Consider the following 16,963-nt stretch of genomic DNA (forward strand, 5'->3'; position numbering starts at 1 on the left):
GTGCATAGGATTGCTTTTAAAATTTCTCAATTAATGTGATGACCATTATGTTTATAATTTAAAACTGCTAGAACCTGTGACCTGGGAGGCACCATGCGTATGGATATGGATATGGGAACTTGATACTATCAGTGTGAAGCTGCAGGACTGACTCTTCGTTGTTACACAAGTGTGTGTTCTTATTCTTTATTTATGATTACCAGTGATGATAGAGTAATAAATCAATTAAGAAGGATTACTTAGTGTTATTTAGTTTTTAGGTAAGACAAGCTGTCCCGCCATTTACTGTGCGTCTCTAGCAATCGGCATTTCCGGTAGGAATGTAAACAAAAAGCCGATTTCTCATCTGTCAATCAAATCTAACGAAATTTGAATTTCTGGATCACTTCAAAATTTTGAATATGAATTTCTAAAGTAGTAATGCATCAATAATAATTATTTTACTATCTAGAGATGCCTTTCAGTTTACTTTAGTTGCATTACAAAATTTAATTTTAAGTTTTTGCTGATTAAAGTATAAATTCAGAAATTTCTTCTCTGAAGTGAAAGGTGGCAAGAAAATTGAAATTTCCTCCATTTTCTTCATTGGCTGCTATTTATACCCCAGACCCGGTCTTTAAAAGAAGACACGCATAAAATTTAAAAACAAATCGAGAATTTTTATGTAAGCTAACTTTTAATTAATATTTCAAAGTAGCTTAGTTAATGACAGTATATAACTTTAAAGAAGTTACATTTTAAAATGAAATAAAAATCAAAGTACTGAAGTACTGACGGGAGTTGATTTTATCGATTATCGTTTATTTTAAAATCAACTTATCTTGCATGGCAATTAGTTTCTAGTCTGTATTTGAATTACGCACTTTTTTATAATATGATTTTTAGACTTTCGAATTCCCGACAAGAATTTCTAGAAACCCCATATGAATCATGTTGTGTAATATTTAAAGATAGATTTCAAACTATGTATTTATAATCGAAGCAGTTCTAAAAATTGTATGGATCCAAGCACTATTGATATCTAACTCTAGTCTCGTTCAACCAGACGCTCGACTGTCTCCGTTAATCTCCGACAAGCAAGAGGAGATTTACGGAGACAGCCGAGCGTTTGGTTGAACGAGGCTATATTAAATTCTGGCGTAAGAATACATTAGACTATAAAAATCTCTAAATTGTTTGTATTATATAAAATCTGACTATTTACCAAGTGTTTATTGATAAGTTTCCTTGAAAAACAATGCTTCAGCATACATAACATCGATTTTTTCTATTATTTTCAAGAACTAAGTCTTATCAGCGGTGATGATTTGTGCTTAGGTCCAAACACTGTTTCACTTTCGGTTTGCCAGAGTAACTGCATAGGAGAGTTGATTAAAATCAACTCCCAAAAAACTATGATGATAATAAGCTTACTGATACAGGCCTTGGATCCCACTGAGATTGTGGTAGATTGTCCCTTACAATGCGAACAATTCCACCTTAACATCTCATCCAGAGAAACATCCTGACTTGATGTATTTTTGTATGTTTTCATTTCACATGGCAGACAGGTGTTGTTTTGGAATAGATACTGTCCAGAATCACAATGCTCTAAAACAACATAAGTACAGTTAAACAGGCAGATGAAAAACTGATATATAAGCATATGCATTAATGTTTTTTCTTTTATTTCTATAAAAGGAATACGCAAAAAATTATCATGAAAACAGCTTATTATATGGAACGTTTAGTACTGTAATGTAGTTGTCTTTACTGATATTGGTGATGAAAAAGTGTAAAAGTGTTGATATTTTTTTAATTGTGTCGTTCATTTTAGGTGGAAAAATTGAATATATGTACTCATAGATGAAGACATTTTGCCGATAAAGTATTGTAATTCAACACGTGTGATAATGTCCGAAAACTATCAATGAATTTTACCTGATAAGTAATGAATTTGAAGAAATTAATCAAATACATACTATCATTTCCAGTACCCCCCCCCTAACAAAAATGAGAGTACTAATGTGGTGGACACGCTTTGGCGGATCATATCAGTGAAAGTTTGCTATAAAATATATAATTGCATTGAAATAATATTGAATACTTAATTAAGATAATGTATAGAGTTAATATTTTTAACGGGAACTCATTGAGAGTATAGAAATAGGGATTCGACAAATGTTCTATAAATAAAATGAGCCAATTTATTTCTTGAATGCGCGAATTTAGTTTTGATGGATTTTCTTTCCAGAACGAGGTAACCAAGAACGCTGGTTGACAATTTAACATCAAACGTCATCGGAAAGTGCCGAGTTTATTATATCTGGCGGATACCTTGAATCGGACAACTTTGTTTAGAATGTACAAATACATATGCATTTTAGGATTATATACATTTATTATACTCAGTACTCTGACAGATTGATAATATATATTATATATTAATTTGTTTACCATAAACAGATTGTGTAGTCTACGGCCATATGAATAAAAGATGTTCGCATGAAACAGGGATGTTGCATTTGGAGGGGGTTTTTGGAGGGGGCCCGCCCTTCCCCATTTTATTTTTATCTGAAATTTTTATTAGGGACAGCGTTTAAAGTCATTGTTAAATTTGACCTACAAAACAAAATTTAGAAACTATACACCCTCCCGTTTTGAAATTAGGGAAAAAAGCCCTTAAGCATGTATATGTGATTAAGGAGTTATAATCAACACAATAGACAATGCAAAAAATGAAAATATTTACAGATGCAACAATTTTTATGCATTGGATTGTGTTATCAAAAAAAGGGCTGACACCATTATCTCTCCTTTGTCCCCTTAATTACTAGAGTTACATGTAACTCGCCATTGAACATATAAATTAAAGCGTGAGCCTCAAAATCTTTCTTTCACTTTCTGTTGCAAAAAGACAGGTTGGTTAAGTTAGTATTAAACGTTTTTCTTTGATAAGCACGTGCTGCAAATTATCGACCCTACCCTTCCCTCCCTTTGGTATGGTATTTGCTGTTTTTTCTCTGTTTTATTTTTCAAAATCCCTCTGAAGATCTGTCTTCCGGTACGGCTGTTGTATGCTACATGTGTACAATTATCATCTGATTGGCGTGAACTAGCAGAAATGGTCATTTGTTGAATTTTAAATTTTGGGACATGCCCTTTGTCGTGTATGGCGGCATATTACCCTTAAACAGCCTTACCCATTTATCGCCAGATTTGGAATAAAATTGATAAAATTAAATATGTTTTACTATTTGTGTTTTGTTACGCACTTTTCTAAGATAATAAGCTGCATACGGAACAAATAGTTTTAAAAGACGTAAGAGTTTGTAATCTTCCAGTCATCTGCAACAAAAAGAATTTAAACCAGATACATGTATAATTATTTTTCTCTGCCCGCTCTACGAAATACCAAACCAATCAGCGGATGAAGAGGGGGTCAAAAGGTCTAAATCCTCATCCCCTAGAAATTCAAATTTCTTTAATTACATAGTTAACTTACAGATTAGCCTTGCCCCCCCCCCCCCCCCCCCGCTTGAAAAAATCTGGATCCGTGCATGCAGCGAGTTTCTTTTTTATTTAATTTTGAAAAATGAACTCAGAAATAAAACCAAGAAAAAAATCGAACACAGGATATCAAAAGTGGTACAAAAATATTTGAACAAAACAATTTGGGTCAACATACAAAGCCCTTTGAATGAGTAAAGTGTTATTTTCCATGCTTCCCGCGGAATATTATCTAGAACGTACTAAAATTATGCAAGTGCGCGATTATAATCAGCCGATGGTTATTGAAAACAGTGAGCAAAATTATTATTGGTATGAAGTGAAGAAGTCACATTTGAAAAGAAATGAGGAAATGACTTGAAACATATTAACTTATCTATGACTTAAGTTTTTTTAAATTACATCAATGCAATTTCAGTCACTGTTGAAGACAGTGCACAGATGTATAGACTGACAGTATTGCTGAAATTTGTTTATTTAGCGTAGATGCAACAAAGATTAACAAAGATTATTGATAAAAATATTCTTAATATCATTTCACTAGTTTGAATTAGAAGTATTTTATTACCAATCCCGCGCAAACGTGGAAATTAACGCTATTCGTTTTGTTTAGAGTTGTTAACACAATTTGCTCATGGTTCACAAATTAATGTATAAGGTGTACTACCTATATATCTGTAGTAGTATAAAATGTCTGTAATTTTAAAGCGCTAGTATTTATATATTTATTTGCATTTCCTCATCCAAAATGCTAGATCTAAGGTATTTGCCCGATGATTAACCCGCCCTACATTTTCCGTCTTGACGCTACTTCATCAACTCGCGATCTTTGCGTCCTTCGTTCTGGAAAGTTCAAGCCATCAAAACTAAAATCGCGCTACTGAAAAACAATTTGGCTCATTTTATTTACTCAACATTTGTCATATCTTAATTTCTATGTATACCCTAATGAATTCCCGGTAAAAACATTCACTCTTTACGTAATCATTCCATATTACATTTTATTGAAAGCATATATTTTGATGATTTGGATCCGCCAAAGCGTGCCCACCACCTTACTCTCAATTTTGCTATTTTGGGCTGGTTTATCGAAAATGAAAGTACGTTTTTAGTTTATTTCTTAATTACTTATCAGATAAAATTCATTAATACTAGCAGTTTTCGGACAACAAATCGCACGCGAAAATATACTTAAGGTTATAAGCAGTTACTCCGGTGCAGGCATTTCGTAGTTTATTTGCAAACATCTTAATTCAAAAGCATATAATGAATAAAGATTCATTCTTTGAGTATTGAGTAATTTTGGTCGGGGCGTGATCAAATCCAATAAAGCCCAAGGGCTTTATGATAGATTTGATCACGCCTCGACCGAAATTATCACCTCGTAATATTCAAAGAATGATTCCTTATTACTTATTTTTATATAATTTTAGACCATCGTACGATTAAATCTTTGAATATAAATAAGCAAACCCCGCCGGCGCCTCAATTTGGCGTCATTTGTATTATTGGTTATATAGTACAAAATCGATACGTAGTGTTATCACAGACAAAGACACTGGATAATGTAAATATAAAGATATAACACACCTATACAGTCGCTGATGTCAGTGGACTTTGTCGAATACGTTGTCAAATTCCCTGGACATCTCTTACATTCAAATCTTTCTGTTTTATTTAAACTGATGTCATTAGGCGACACATTTTTATAAAATCCAATTGAACAGGGTTCACACGTTTCTTTCATTGAATTTAGTTCCGTTCCCTCTTCACAAATGGCTTTTAAATGGAAAAGAAAATGATACATAATGAAAGAATAAAATTAATAAGGTAAAAATAGAAATAATTTGCATAAAACCTATTACAGTTATGACGAAAAATTATGGCAAAGTGTTTCATAGTAGGAAACAATAATGCGTAAACTGACTATGATCAAGGCAGAGGTGATCCTGACAGTAAAATTAAAACAGTATCTCATCCTCGAAATCCAAAGAGATGCATGGAAATTGAAACTCGTAATATAATTTAGAACAAAATCAAGACCTGAAAATCAATTAACCTACTTACGGACACAATCTTTTGAAGAGTTGCTTCTTGTGTCAAATGTTGTCTGATTTTTGGGACAGGACTGACAAAAAACGATCTTCGATGCCTTCTCACGGAATTTACCATAGTCACAACCCTTACACTCGAAAAGGGGAGATAATTCCTCACCTTCTTTACACCCTAAAATACATATGTTTAAAACATTTATTGAAATACTGTTATTGATTGTATATTATCTGCAAATTTTTAAGTAACACCCCAATCAAGTTATAATTTTAATATTTGTAGTTACATGTATGTAGCAATGTGACTTATAGTTTACAGAGTGTTTCTTTGAAAAGACAGTTCAAGATCAAAAATGTATTTGTTTCATCCCTTGAACATCAAAACATCCTAAACATGATAAAAATATACCATTAATCTTAATGTATCAGTGCATCTTGTAAACTTATAATTGCTATAACTAATAAAGTTCACTTGATAACATATTTATATTTTGGTTAATATGTTTATTTTGTAGGAAATTGAGAAAGTGTAAAATCCCCAGTCCTTAGACAAAACTTTACGTCATCCTGATGAAATGAACACTGCAGTTAGTTATCAATGATGAAACACATTTTTATAATAGTATTGGTAATTAAGCCAATGTTTTGTTTTATGGAACAAATATTATAAATATTTTGTAATGAACTCTGTTGCATTATTTAATAGTTTTCTTTCAGATCTTTTAGGCCAGAAATATACAATTTGATCTTGTTGAACCTTTACAGTCTTCATTCATGGTCCCGTCTAGATCAATGTCACTGATACTGTCATCTGAAAAATAAAAACCTGTATGGTTAGAAAGTCATATCAAGGACTGTTTCAAAATCAATATTTTGTTTTGATAGGGAGGAGGGGGTTAAACAAATCATATTTTTAAACTCTTTGAAGATTGGATGTAAATATGTAGATAAAGTGCCTTTTTGACTTTTTTTATGGGAAAACTCTTAATCCTTCTTATTTATCAACTATTAGCTGTAGTTTTTCATTGAAATAGAATTGTCCAAAATTTGTCGACCAAGTAAACCCATTCAAATCAATTACATTCTAAAAAAATGTTTACAACTGTTTAAAGAGCTTTTCATATCAAAACATGCTCATTTGAAAACCAAGTTGATTTTGATGAACGGTACCAGAGAGTGGAGCTTTCATGAGTAATTATATAAAACTATTATTGGTAGCGCATGCTGTTAATTGTTTCTAAGGCCGAATTATTTCCTTTATATTCAAACATATAACTACAGATTATAGTTCATACATTTAGAAGTCCATGCAACCTTAATGCCTCGGAAAGCATCCGACCACTAATTTGGCAACCAAATATTTTTAATGAATTAATGTCAGCTTTAAAATTCTAACCTTGTAATTCAAAAGGTTGATTTTTGAATTAATGTTGTTGGTATTCTGATGATTCGAATTTAAAACTGTAATAAAAGCGTTTTGTTTTCCTGGTTGCAACGTTTGACGAATTTTGTTTTGTTAACACGATAATAAATATAACAGTTTGTTATAAACAAATCTTAAAGGCATATCTAATTAAATATTCTTAAAAAAATAAAAATTTCTGTTCATGTATGTATTTGAATTCTGCTGCTGTTTGCAACTAACAATTAGAAAACAACAATTCATGAAATGTGGTGATAACAAACAGTGTTCAAAATCCAAAGTCCAAAGGAAAAATACAAACACTAAACAATAGAAGAGCAAACACGGACCTCTGCAAAAATGAAAAATAGCATCAGGTGCAATGCAGGAGCATCCTCTGCTGACTGGTCACACCCCACCGTGTGCTCTTTGTCATTTAATATAATGGAATTTGAGCTATACGTTTTACCTTCCCACAAAAACCCACAGTATTCTTCGTCCACCAGTCCATCTCCATCATTGTCTATACCGTCGCCGGGTATCTGTTCAGTCACTGTTGGCTATGGATAAATAGAATAATTGTATACATTGATTTAATTCCACTGCTCGCTTTAAAAACATATTTTAACAATTTAAAATAAAATTCAATAAAAGATATCACTTACAAATTCCCTCCGGTATAAACGTAAAGGTTGTGGTTGGTCGTAGTCGCTCAAGAAAATACATTCACTTTCAGAATCATTTGATGACGCCATGTTTCCATTTAATGCAAGATTCGTAGCAGGTATATATATAATATTATGATTGCTTGAGGAGGAAGAGGTTTCAATCAAAGCTAATACAAGGATAGGTTTGTTTGCCTTTATATACAGAAAAGATGTTGAGTCTTTCATCTGGTGTAATCGAAAGCTACCCCCTGTTTCGAGTAACATATGTTCAGTGTAATTATCTGGATTAATTTCGGATATTTCCAGAACCGTATTGTGGTCAAGCGAAACCATTACTATTTCTTTAGTCTGATTTTCATTTTTGCACATTTTATAATCGGTTCCGAAAGAAGGCAAAATATAATTTACCAGATATTTAGCATCAAAACTCTGAAAACACACAACTGAAATCACGTGACTGGCTACAATAAAGACGGGGCTTTTCTGCATTATCCAATCGACCTTAGTTGTTGTGAGACGTGGAATGTTTTCATGGTAAATGTTTAGCATTGGTAATGCAAACGATGTGTTGTCAAAAATTGTAACTACATCACACTGTATGTTATCATTCCCGTTTTCAGGTATGTTAGGCATGGTAAAAAAATACTGAGTCTGAAGAATATCAACTGGGGGAACAATGAAGCTGTTAGAACATGTTGTATTGAAATTGTAACAGCTACATATTAAAGATGCATCATTGCTATCTATAGTCGCTATGACAAATCGTCTGTCCGGTTCTGTTGCCAACGTCAAGTCAATAATATCTGGATCGATTATGAAACCATGATTGTTAACTTGTATAGTTGTCATATTCCAATCCATGATTCCATTTTTCATTGATTTGGAGTAAACTTTCACAGCTGTAGGTTGAGTACCGGACAAAATTTCAACCGAACATTTTACAGTCCATGTTTCATTTGTTGGTAAAATAAACATTGAACCAAAAGTATCTGGAAAACCTACAATATAAAAAAGTAACATCTTTATGAGGTATCAGGATAGTGCAGTGTAGAATTATTTGTCAGTGAAATGTTGTCCACAATGGTTACCTATATTTTATATTCGATAAGAACTATCATGTGATCAATAAATGTCACGTGATCAGCAATTTACCTATCCTGCGCAATCTTTGAAAATCACCTGTTAGTAAAAATTTCAGTTATCTGCTTTTATAATAAACGTAAGAAAATTATATATATTTTTAAGATGGAGAGGAATCGTAGCAACAGCAAACATAAATAGAGAAAAATACAAATGAAAAAAAAGATCTTACCTGACCCAAAGGGATACTTGCAATCTTTGTTGACTGAAGATAAAAGATTACTATTACATTCATGTTTATCTATATTGTTCGCTTTCAGTTTTGTTACTGATTTGACATTAACATTCTACATAGTAAGTAACTTGATGCAGATTGATACAAAAGCTTGAATAGTGACAAAAAAATGAAAAGAAACAAAAGTTTTTGGTGATGTCTCTAAATAATAACAAGCCCAAGAGGAGGCAAGGAAATTTGAACAAAATCAAAAGGCGATTCTATCTTATTTTTTTTTAGCAAACTTGCCAACATTTTATAAAGAATTCGTGTGAATTACCGATTACATGCAAGGCTAAATATGTTAAAGATAAAGATGGTAAGGTCCTCACAAAGCTAATTAACAAATAGAAAGGTCTAATGAACACTTCATCAGTGTCCCGAATAGGCCAGAACCAGATCAACTGGAAACCTTACCACCAGAAGAAGACCTCTACATAAAGGTTAACAATATAAAGAAACATGAAATCAAGAAAGTCTTAAAATCATTGAAGAATGGTAAAGCAGCAGGAATTGATGGTATACCATTTGAGGTGCTAATATATGTAGGAGAAAAGATAAGTGAATACTTGTATAAGCTATTAAATAAAATCTGGGAAGCTGAGAGAATACCAACAGAATGGAACGAAGAGCTACTTGTAAAACTGCCTAAAAAGGGAGACTTAATCTGCTGTGAAAATTGGTGAGGCATAACCTCACTGCCAGTAGTTAGTAAAATCCTCTGTAGAGTTATATAAAAACAGAATGAAAGATGCAGTGGATAAAGTTTTACGGGATAAACAAGCAGACTTCAGAAGCCATCTTTCCGTAAGTTCTAAGGTCGATACAACGACCTTGTCAGCAAATACAATCTTCTACTGGGTCGCATACTGACTGACGTTTTTCATACTAATTGTTAGACCATAATTTATCTCTTAATTGTCTCCGGATTTTTCAATTTTTTTTCCCATTTCCACAAAGAGCACACGGCGGGTGTGACCGGTCAGCAGAGAATGCTCACTCCTCTTAGGCACCTAATACTACCTCTATCTTTTAAGAGGTCCGTGTATCTCTGCTTTGAATTTGTATTTCGTTTTATCGATTTTTACGATGGTTGACAGTTGCTATTGTCATTTTTTATCCAAAAGAAGCTGTATTAATCAAATAGCAACTCTTAGAATAATTTTGGAACAATCTGTCGAATGGCAGTCATCATTGTACATATATTCAACAGTGTCAACAGAGATGGAATGTGGCAACTACTGAGACAGTATGGAATACCATCTAAGATAGTGAATATTATAAAGACCCTAAATGAAGAATTCTCAGTGCAAGTGATAAATGAGGCATCCCTCAACGATTCCTTCAAAGTAAATACCGGAATGAAACAAGGCTGCTTACTCTCGCTTACCCTCTTCTTGAGTATAGTGTATAGTGATAGACTGAATTACAAAGAAGGCATCCGACAAGCCAAGAGGAATACAGTGGACAATGGTCAGAAGATTAGAAGACCTATAATTCGCTGCCGACCTTGCCCTACTGTCCCACCAAATAAAAGACATCAGAGAAAAGACCAACAAACTAAGTGATATTGGAAAGAAGATAGGGCTCAATATAAACGGCAAGAAAACAAAAGTTATGAAAGTGAAGACAAGAAAAGGTGGACCAATCACAATCGAGGTGGAAGAACTCAAAGATGTAGAGAAATTCACTTCCCTAGGGTCCATTATGAGCAAGACTGGTGACTCAGATGACGATATTAAATCCAGAATAAGCAAAGCCCAACAAGCCTTTGCGATGCTCAAACCAGTCTGGAATTCCGCCACACTGAGGGAAAGCACAAAGATCAGGATATTTAACACCAATGTCAAGTCGGTGCTTCTATACGGATATGAAACCTGGAGACTAACAACAGGACTACAACAAAAAATCCAGGTTTTTACCAAGAAATGCCTACAACACATATGTAAAGTGACATGGCCAAGGAAATTATCTAATGAGCAACTACTGGAGCGTACAAGCCAACATTATTCCAGATAAAAAAAGAGCATGGCAATAGATTGGGCACACATGGAGGAAGCCCCAAAACAAAATTACCAAACAGGCATTAGATTGGAATCCACAAGGCCAGAGAACACAAGGGAGACCACTACACAGTTCGAAAAGGACAAGAATGAAAGAATTTGAAAATATTGGAAAGACCTGAAATGAGGCAAAAACGACATTCCATATTAGAGTGAGATGGAGAGCGACTGCAGTAGCCCTATGCTTCACTAGGAACGAAGACGACTTAGTAAGTAAGTAACCTTCATAACTTAAATAAACTGGTTAGAAATTGGATATTGAAAAAAGAGTTGTTAAAATAAAGTACACAAGAGAAAGCTTTATACATATGTTATCCAAATTTAACCACGAAAAGAGACTTAAATTGGACCAAATTTCCGATATGGAATTGTGGGAAACTGTTCCCAGATTCAATGAAAGCGTAAGTCTTAATGTGTCTGTTGCTGTTATCGTTAAAAGTTTGGTCATGAAATGATCTAAACAGAGAAATCACGGTAACAGTTTCGCTAGCAAACGGTCTCCTCTGCTCTCCATCAACGTCTAAACGCAACGTTTAAAATACGTACTTTGTGGAGTATGTTGAGTCTGTAGTGTGAACGTGTGGTAAAACGTTCGGTGCTTTTGACAAGTCGACACAAGTGCTCGATTTCAGAGCCTTCCCTACGAACGCATACTGTTTTTGCTTAATCAAAAAGCTCAAGTATTTTCAAGATCTATGTCTTGTATCTGCAATATTCACGACATTGTTTTATGACATGAATGCTTTCATGTCATTGACGACATTTTACTCATGGTATTCAAACAAACATTACAATTGTATTAATAAAAAAATTCTTGCTTTCTCTAGCATATTCAATGCTATATTTCAATTCGATTTAATTTCTTTTATGAGATCGATATCCACCAGTCGATATATTTTCATGCTGTTAATAATTTATTCCGCAGAGTGTATAAAACACGTTATTCATATAACGAGTTTTGGTTATAAAATCCGCCAAGGATTAATGGAAAGCGGAAAGGAACGAATACCCATGGCTAGCGAAGATGCTTTAGTGATAGCAAGTGAATTAATACAAAAGACAACCCCTCCCAAAATTGATTTTGCTGGGTGCATAATGATATTGAAACTTACCTCTACCATTTAAATTGGAGAAAGATAAAACTGTTTAAGAAAAAGAAAAAAAAATTAAACTGGATTGTTTTCTAAATAAACCAATTGCATAATATCACATACACAAAACATCGAAGGACATTTTCCTTTGTGTTGAGGTTGAACTTTGTTTTACACTTTCATAACAAAATATTATATCTTATCCAATAATAATTATATAATGGTAAAATATTTTAGGTGACGAAGTATCTTGATAAATTTGTACAGATATCTATATTATAATGTTTTGTCTATTATGCAAAGTTTAGCATGTCGATGAGCACATTTCGTTTTAATAATTAAGGCATGTTATAACAAATTGACTTTAAGAGTAAGACAAATTTTACTGTATAAAATATCATTTAATTCATATGCTTTACAAGATTAAGTTAAAGTAAAGTTAAAGGTGTATTACATGAAATGAGTATATCAAAGAGTTACGGTTATAAGATACATATGCATGATATAAGACAGGTTCAGGTATATGTTTGTTTACAGCCTTTTTAAATAGGCAATATAATATTAAATGGGATATGTATTTTTATACAGGCACATGTTTATCATAAAGGTACACATATGCAATACATTTGAAAGATATATATTTAAACTGTGGACTGTTATTTAGAAGACATGTACATTAAGGTACAAATATACCATACATAAATGGATATCATAACTGCATCACGGTATGTTAAGACATTTGTACTTACAGCATTCATCTTCATCGATATCCCCATCTAGATCATTGTCTTTGCCATCGCCGGGTTCCATTATAGGCCAATCTGGCTCTGACTTGAAACATTTAACAAAAATATCGTCATGTTATTGTAAAGTATCTCATTAAAAATTGTGTATGCTGACAATTTTGTTCTCTTCAAAAGAACAAACTAATTATCTCTTTCCCCATTTTTAACATTTCTGATTGGTTAAGTACTTAATAATTACAGTTTTTAAATAATTATTTTCGATAAAAAACAACACCTAATCCTGTAATAAACTTAACATTAGATAAAAGTATATTTTGGAATGACAGCAAATATCGCATAGGGGCGTAAAATAATAACATTTCAATAGATCTTTATGCTTATTATTCATTTATGCAAAGAGTTCTTTTATTTCAGTACATTTTTTTTTTTGGCTTTTAATTTTTATGTAACATTCTTTATCAATAGGTTGAAATAAATTTATCGTGTCGGGAAAAAATGTGACAATCAAATTACAACTTTAAAAGAATTATTATATTATATAATTCAATATATATTGGTATATTAGTTCTTTTTCAGATTAGAAAACATCACTCTATTTGTTTATCTATGTTGGAAAAAAATCAAATTTTAAGTTTTAATCTGCTTATTTCATGTGTATTAACAAAATTGGGTCCTTATTGAATTATCGGTTTGTTCCCGTTTTGCACACATTTGAAAATTAGGTATCGAAAAAATGTGGGCGAAACGGGAATTTGACCAGGTGAGATAATTGCTTAATTGCTATAGTCTATATCACAATTCCTGCGAGGGCAATTGACAATAAAATAAATAAAACATATCTACTCGCAATTGAAATTTACATGTATTTTATGTTACAATATAACTTGCATAAAAGCACATTTATATAATAATTGACATCCATATTAATGAGTTTGATTTCAAACATCAATTTGGTCATGAACAATTTCATTATTTGTTTAAACAAGAAAGATTGTTGCAAAAATGTTGAATATGTAGCGCCTTTGTTTAACTTACTGCCTATAGAAAGTACATGTACATGCTAAAAGTTTGGAGAGAAAATATCATATGTTAATATTTAATTATTGCTTTTGCTGACATAAATGGAAGAAATATGTCTAGTGAAAACGCCGCTAAATATTTTTAATTTATGTTGTGTTATATCTTGAATAATCGAAGAAAATAGACAAACTGTATGATGATAAATAGGCAATTTTATATGCATGCTTCAAAAACTGTAAAGATTATTTCACTAAACCTATCAAATGTAGACCTAATTCATGCATTTTCAACCTTTTTCAGTTTGAGATATTAAAATAATATTTTTGTTTGATTTTTTATGTATTTAACCTCTGATTTGTAAAACTAGAAAGTGACCAGCCATATACTAAAGCGGCGATGTCATAAGAACTACTGTCAAGGTCGCTACTTCGAAGATTGAAATATTTTGTGATAAAGATCTGTTTTCTTTCATAATATTCTTTCTGTTGATACCAAACAATTAATTATAAACATGCGTTTTACATAATTTGCAACCTAATTGTAAAAAGATGCACGGAGTACCCCATATGACTGTCTATGTAGTTTTCCCCTTCATCATATAATTATCCATTGAATCAGCTTCCAATTGGCTTTGAACCAGCAATTTTTCCCAATTCATCTGGTTTTATATTTAAGGTAAATGGACAAAAAATGTAAAAGTCAATTCATCTAATCTAATCATTATTTTTTTTATCAGACTTTTTAAATATATCATTATCTTTATTTTATCATATTTTATTTAGACATAAAACACAACAAAATATCTGTATTCTTCTTGTTTTATCGTTAAGGCACTGATAAAACACAGGTAAAAATCCAGGTAAAATCTTTGACTGAAAGCAGACTATAATTGCTATCACAACACAAATCACACCTATTGTTCCATACCCAATTATCAAATGTGTGCAAAACGGGAACACACCGAATTATCCTACATAGAAAATAACAAACGTTTTGAAAGTAATTAAGTCTCAATTAGTCACGCGATCCTATTTCCGACTATTCAACAACTCTTGAGGCAACAAGATATTCCGGACAATAAAGAACACAAGGAAGTTTATTGAAAAGAGAGGAACAAGATGAACATCAGACTTTGAAATATCTGTACTCAAAGTGGTATTAATATTTTAATTAATAATACGACGGATATGCCCGACTACATCGGCTACATTCAAAATGATCACATCACGAATAGGTATAAATAGTAGAAATTCTTAAAAGAAATTCTGCAAACCAAAAATTTGCACTTTTTCTTTCTTTATTTATACATTTTTATTGTTTCGAAAATTGAGAAAGTAAAAAATACAAATAAAGAAAATAGTTTACTTACATGACTCGGATCTGTAAATCCACAGTTAGTCGCGACAATTTGTCCTGATGATATTGTCTTTGAAGTCACGCATCCATGTAAGGTTTGTGAAAGATTCTTTGGTGATATAGAAGTGTAATAATGAAACCTTGAAAAGATTGGCAGTTTATTTTCACTGGATCTCAATGCATCGTTTTCCATGGTACCAAATGCATACATAATATTTACCATATCAAAAATGTCATCTTTGTTTATTTCGTATTTCATAGGTATAGCATTTATCATGACCCAATTGTTTTTGTTTTTAATATACTGTGTTACTGACACGGGAAGTGAAGATTTGATTGTTACTGGATCTGTACCATTGATCCTTCTTTGAATGCTGCCATATTTTTTCGGGATGATGACGTAATCGAACCCGAGGATATGGACGGATGTGTTGTCGTAGGCAGTCAATACTAAAATTATATTGTCGTGCAAAATGTCATCGGTAGGGGACGACACAATATAAAAACTGCCCCATAACTCCACTGGTAAAAGTTGATCGATCATGACATAACTTTCAATCAAAGATGCACTGTAAACTATAATTTTGTTAGTAGAGTTTATATGTACTCCAGCAACCTGACAGTTGTTTTCGAGATCAATGCTTTCGAAAGCATCCAAACGTAACTCATATGATTCGTTTCGACAAGATCTGACTGAAAATGGGTTTCTCCTGGGATATTCAACATGGACATCAACCGATGTATTTGTCGGGTTTCCTATTCCCAAAAAATGGTGTGTGCTATTAGGGCTTATTAAATACAAAACTGGAACTACATATTTTGTTCCTAAAATACTGTATGGATATGCACGATGTCGAGATTTGTCGTATTTCAAATACACATCATTAGTTCCATATACACGATAAATTGTGTTGCTTTGAAATTGCAGTTGCGAACTGGTGTGTTTAGTGCAGGTTACATTACTACAAACACAAACTTCATTTTTCTCCATACGGACAGAATACTGTATTTGACTGCCCGTGATGTTCTTCATGAAGAAAAAAGAGCAATAGGAGCCATCTAAAAAATTACAAGAACTCTATAAGTTTCCGTTTCGACAGATGGCATGAACTAGTTAACAGAATTTTTCCAAACGAATTTCATGAGACAAAGTACCGTTATATTCGTCAGGACAAGGGTGACCTGAACATAATGATGCAATGAAAAGTATCATCACCAACATCTGCAAAAGTTTTGCATAAATATAAAAAAATTACAAAGAATTTGCTACATTTTTAAACAATATTCAAATACACAAATTTAATTCACATTAGACAATAAGAATAACAATGTTTGATATAAACAATATCCTATCTTCAAGCATATGATTATTTATATAACTCCTTCATACGACTAGAGGAGATAGTGATTTCTGCAGTTTTGGTCAATGTATTTGTAAGTCTTTTTTGTAAAACGACATTTCGACAGACTTAGTTTTATTTTTATACTTGTCGGAGAGGCACACAAAGTTACCAATAATAAAAGTCAAATTGTCTGTAAGTTATAGCCAATCTTGTGTCTAATTATAATAATGTAAAGATTAAACTTTTTTGGACTTCAACAATCAGTAACAGACAGTCAATATGCAAATAACTAATGTCACTGGAATAATTTATCTCAATATAATATTGATTTTTTTCTTAAGCATTTGATTAGTCGATTGTTTTCAAGTGATCGTGCTAAA

At 32.4% G+C, this 16,963-nt stretch overlaps 1 protein-coding gene across 1 annotated transcript in view; it reads right to left on the bottom strand.

The window, feature by feature from the left end:
- Positions 1-16,288, bottom strand: part of LOC128164529 (uncharacterized) — a 33,975-nt gene extending 17,687 nt beyond the window's left edge. The window contains exons 1-10 of the mRNA XM_052828436.1: positions 15,254-16,288; positions 12,868-12,949; positions 12,140-12,169; positions 8,923-8,955; positions 7,608-8,608; positions 7,412-7,502; positions 6,298-6,351; positions 5,557-5,715; positions 5,080-5,268; positions 1,414-1,590 (exon numbers count right to left, since the gene is read on the bottom strand). Coding sequence (XP_052684396.1) covers positions 1,414-1,590; positions 5,080-5,268; positions 5,557-5,715; positions 6,298-6,351; positions 7,412-7,502; positions 7,608-8,608; positions 8,923-8,955; positions 12,140-12,169; positions 12,868-12,949; positions 15,254-16,273 — 2,836 coding nt within the window. The 5' untranslated portion in view covers positions 16,274-16,288. The remainder of the gene's footprint in view (positions 1-1,413; positions 1,591-5,079; positions 5,269-5,556; positions 5,716-6,297; positions 6,352-7,411; positions 7,503-7,607; positions 8,609-8,922; positions 8,956-12,139; positions 12,170-12,867; positions 12,950-15,253) is intronic.
- Between the last annotated feature and the right edge of the window lie 675 nt (positions 16,289-16,963).

Source organism: Crassostrea angulata, chromosome 10, assembly GCF_025612915.1.
Source record: "Crassostrea angulata isolate pt1a10 chromosome 10, ASM2561291v2, whole genome shotgun sequence".
Lineage (NCBI taxonomy): Eukaryota > Metazoa > Mollusca > Bivalvia > Ostreida > Ostreidae > Magallana > Magallana angulata.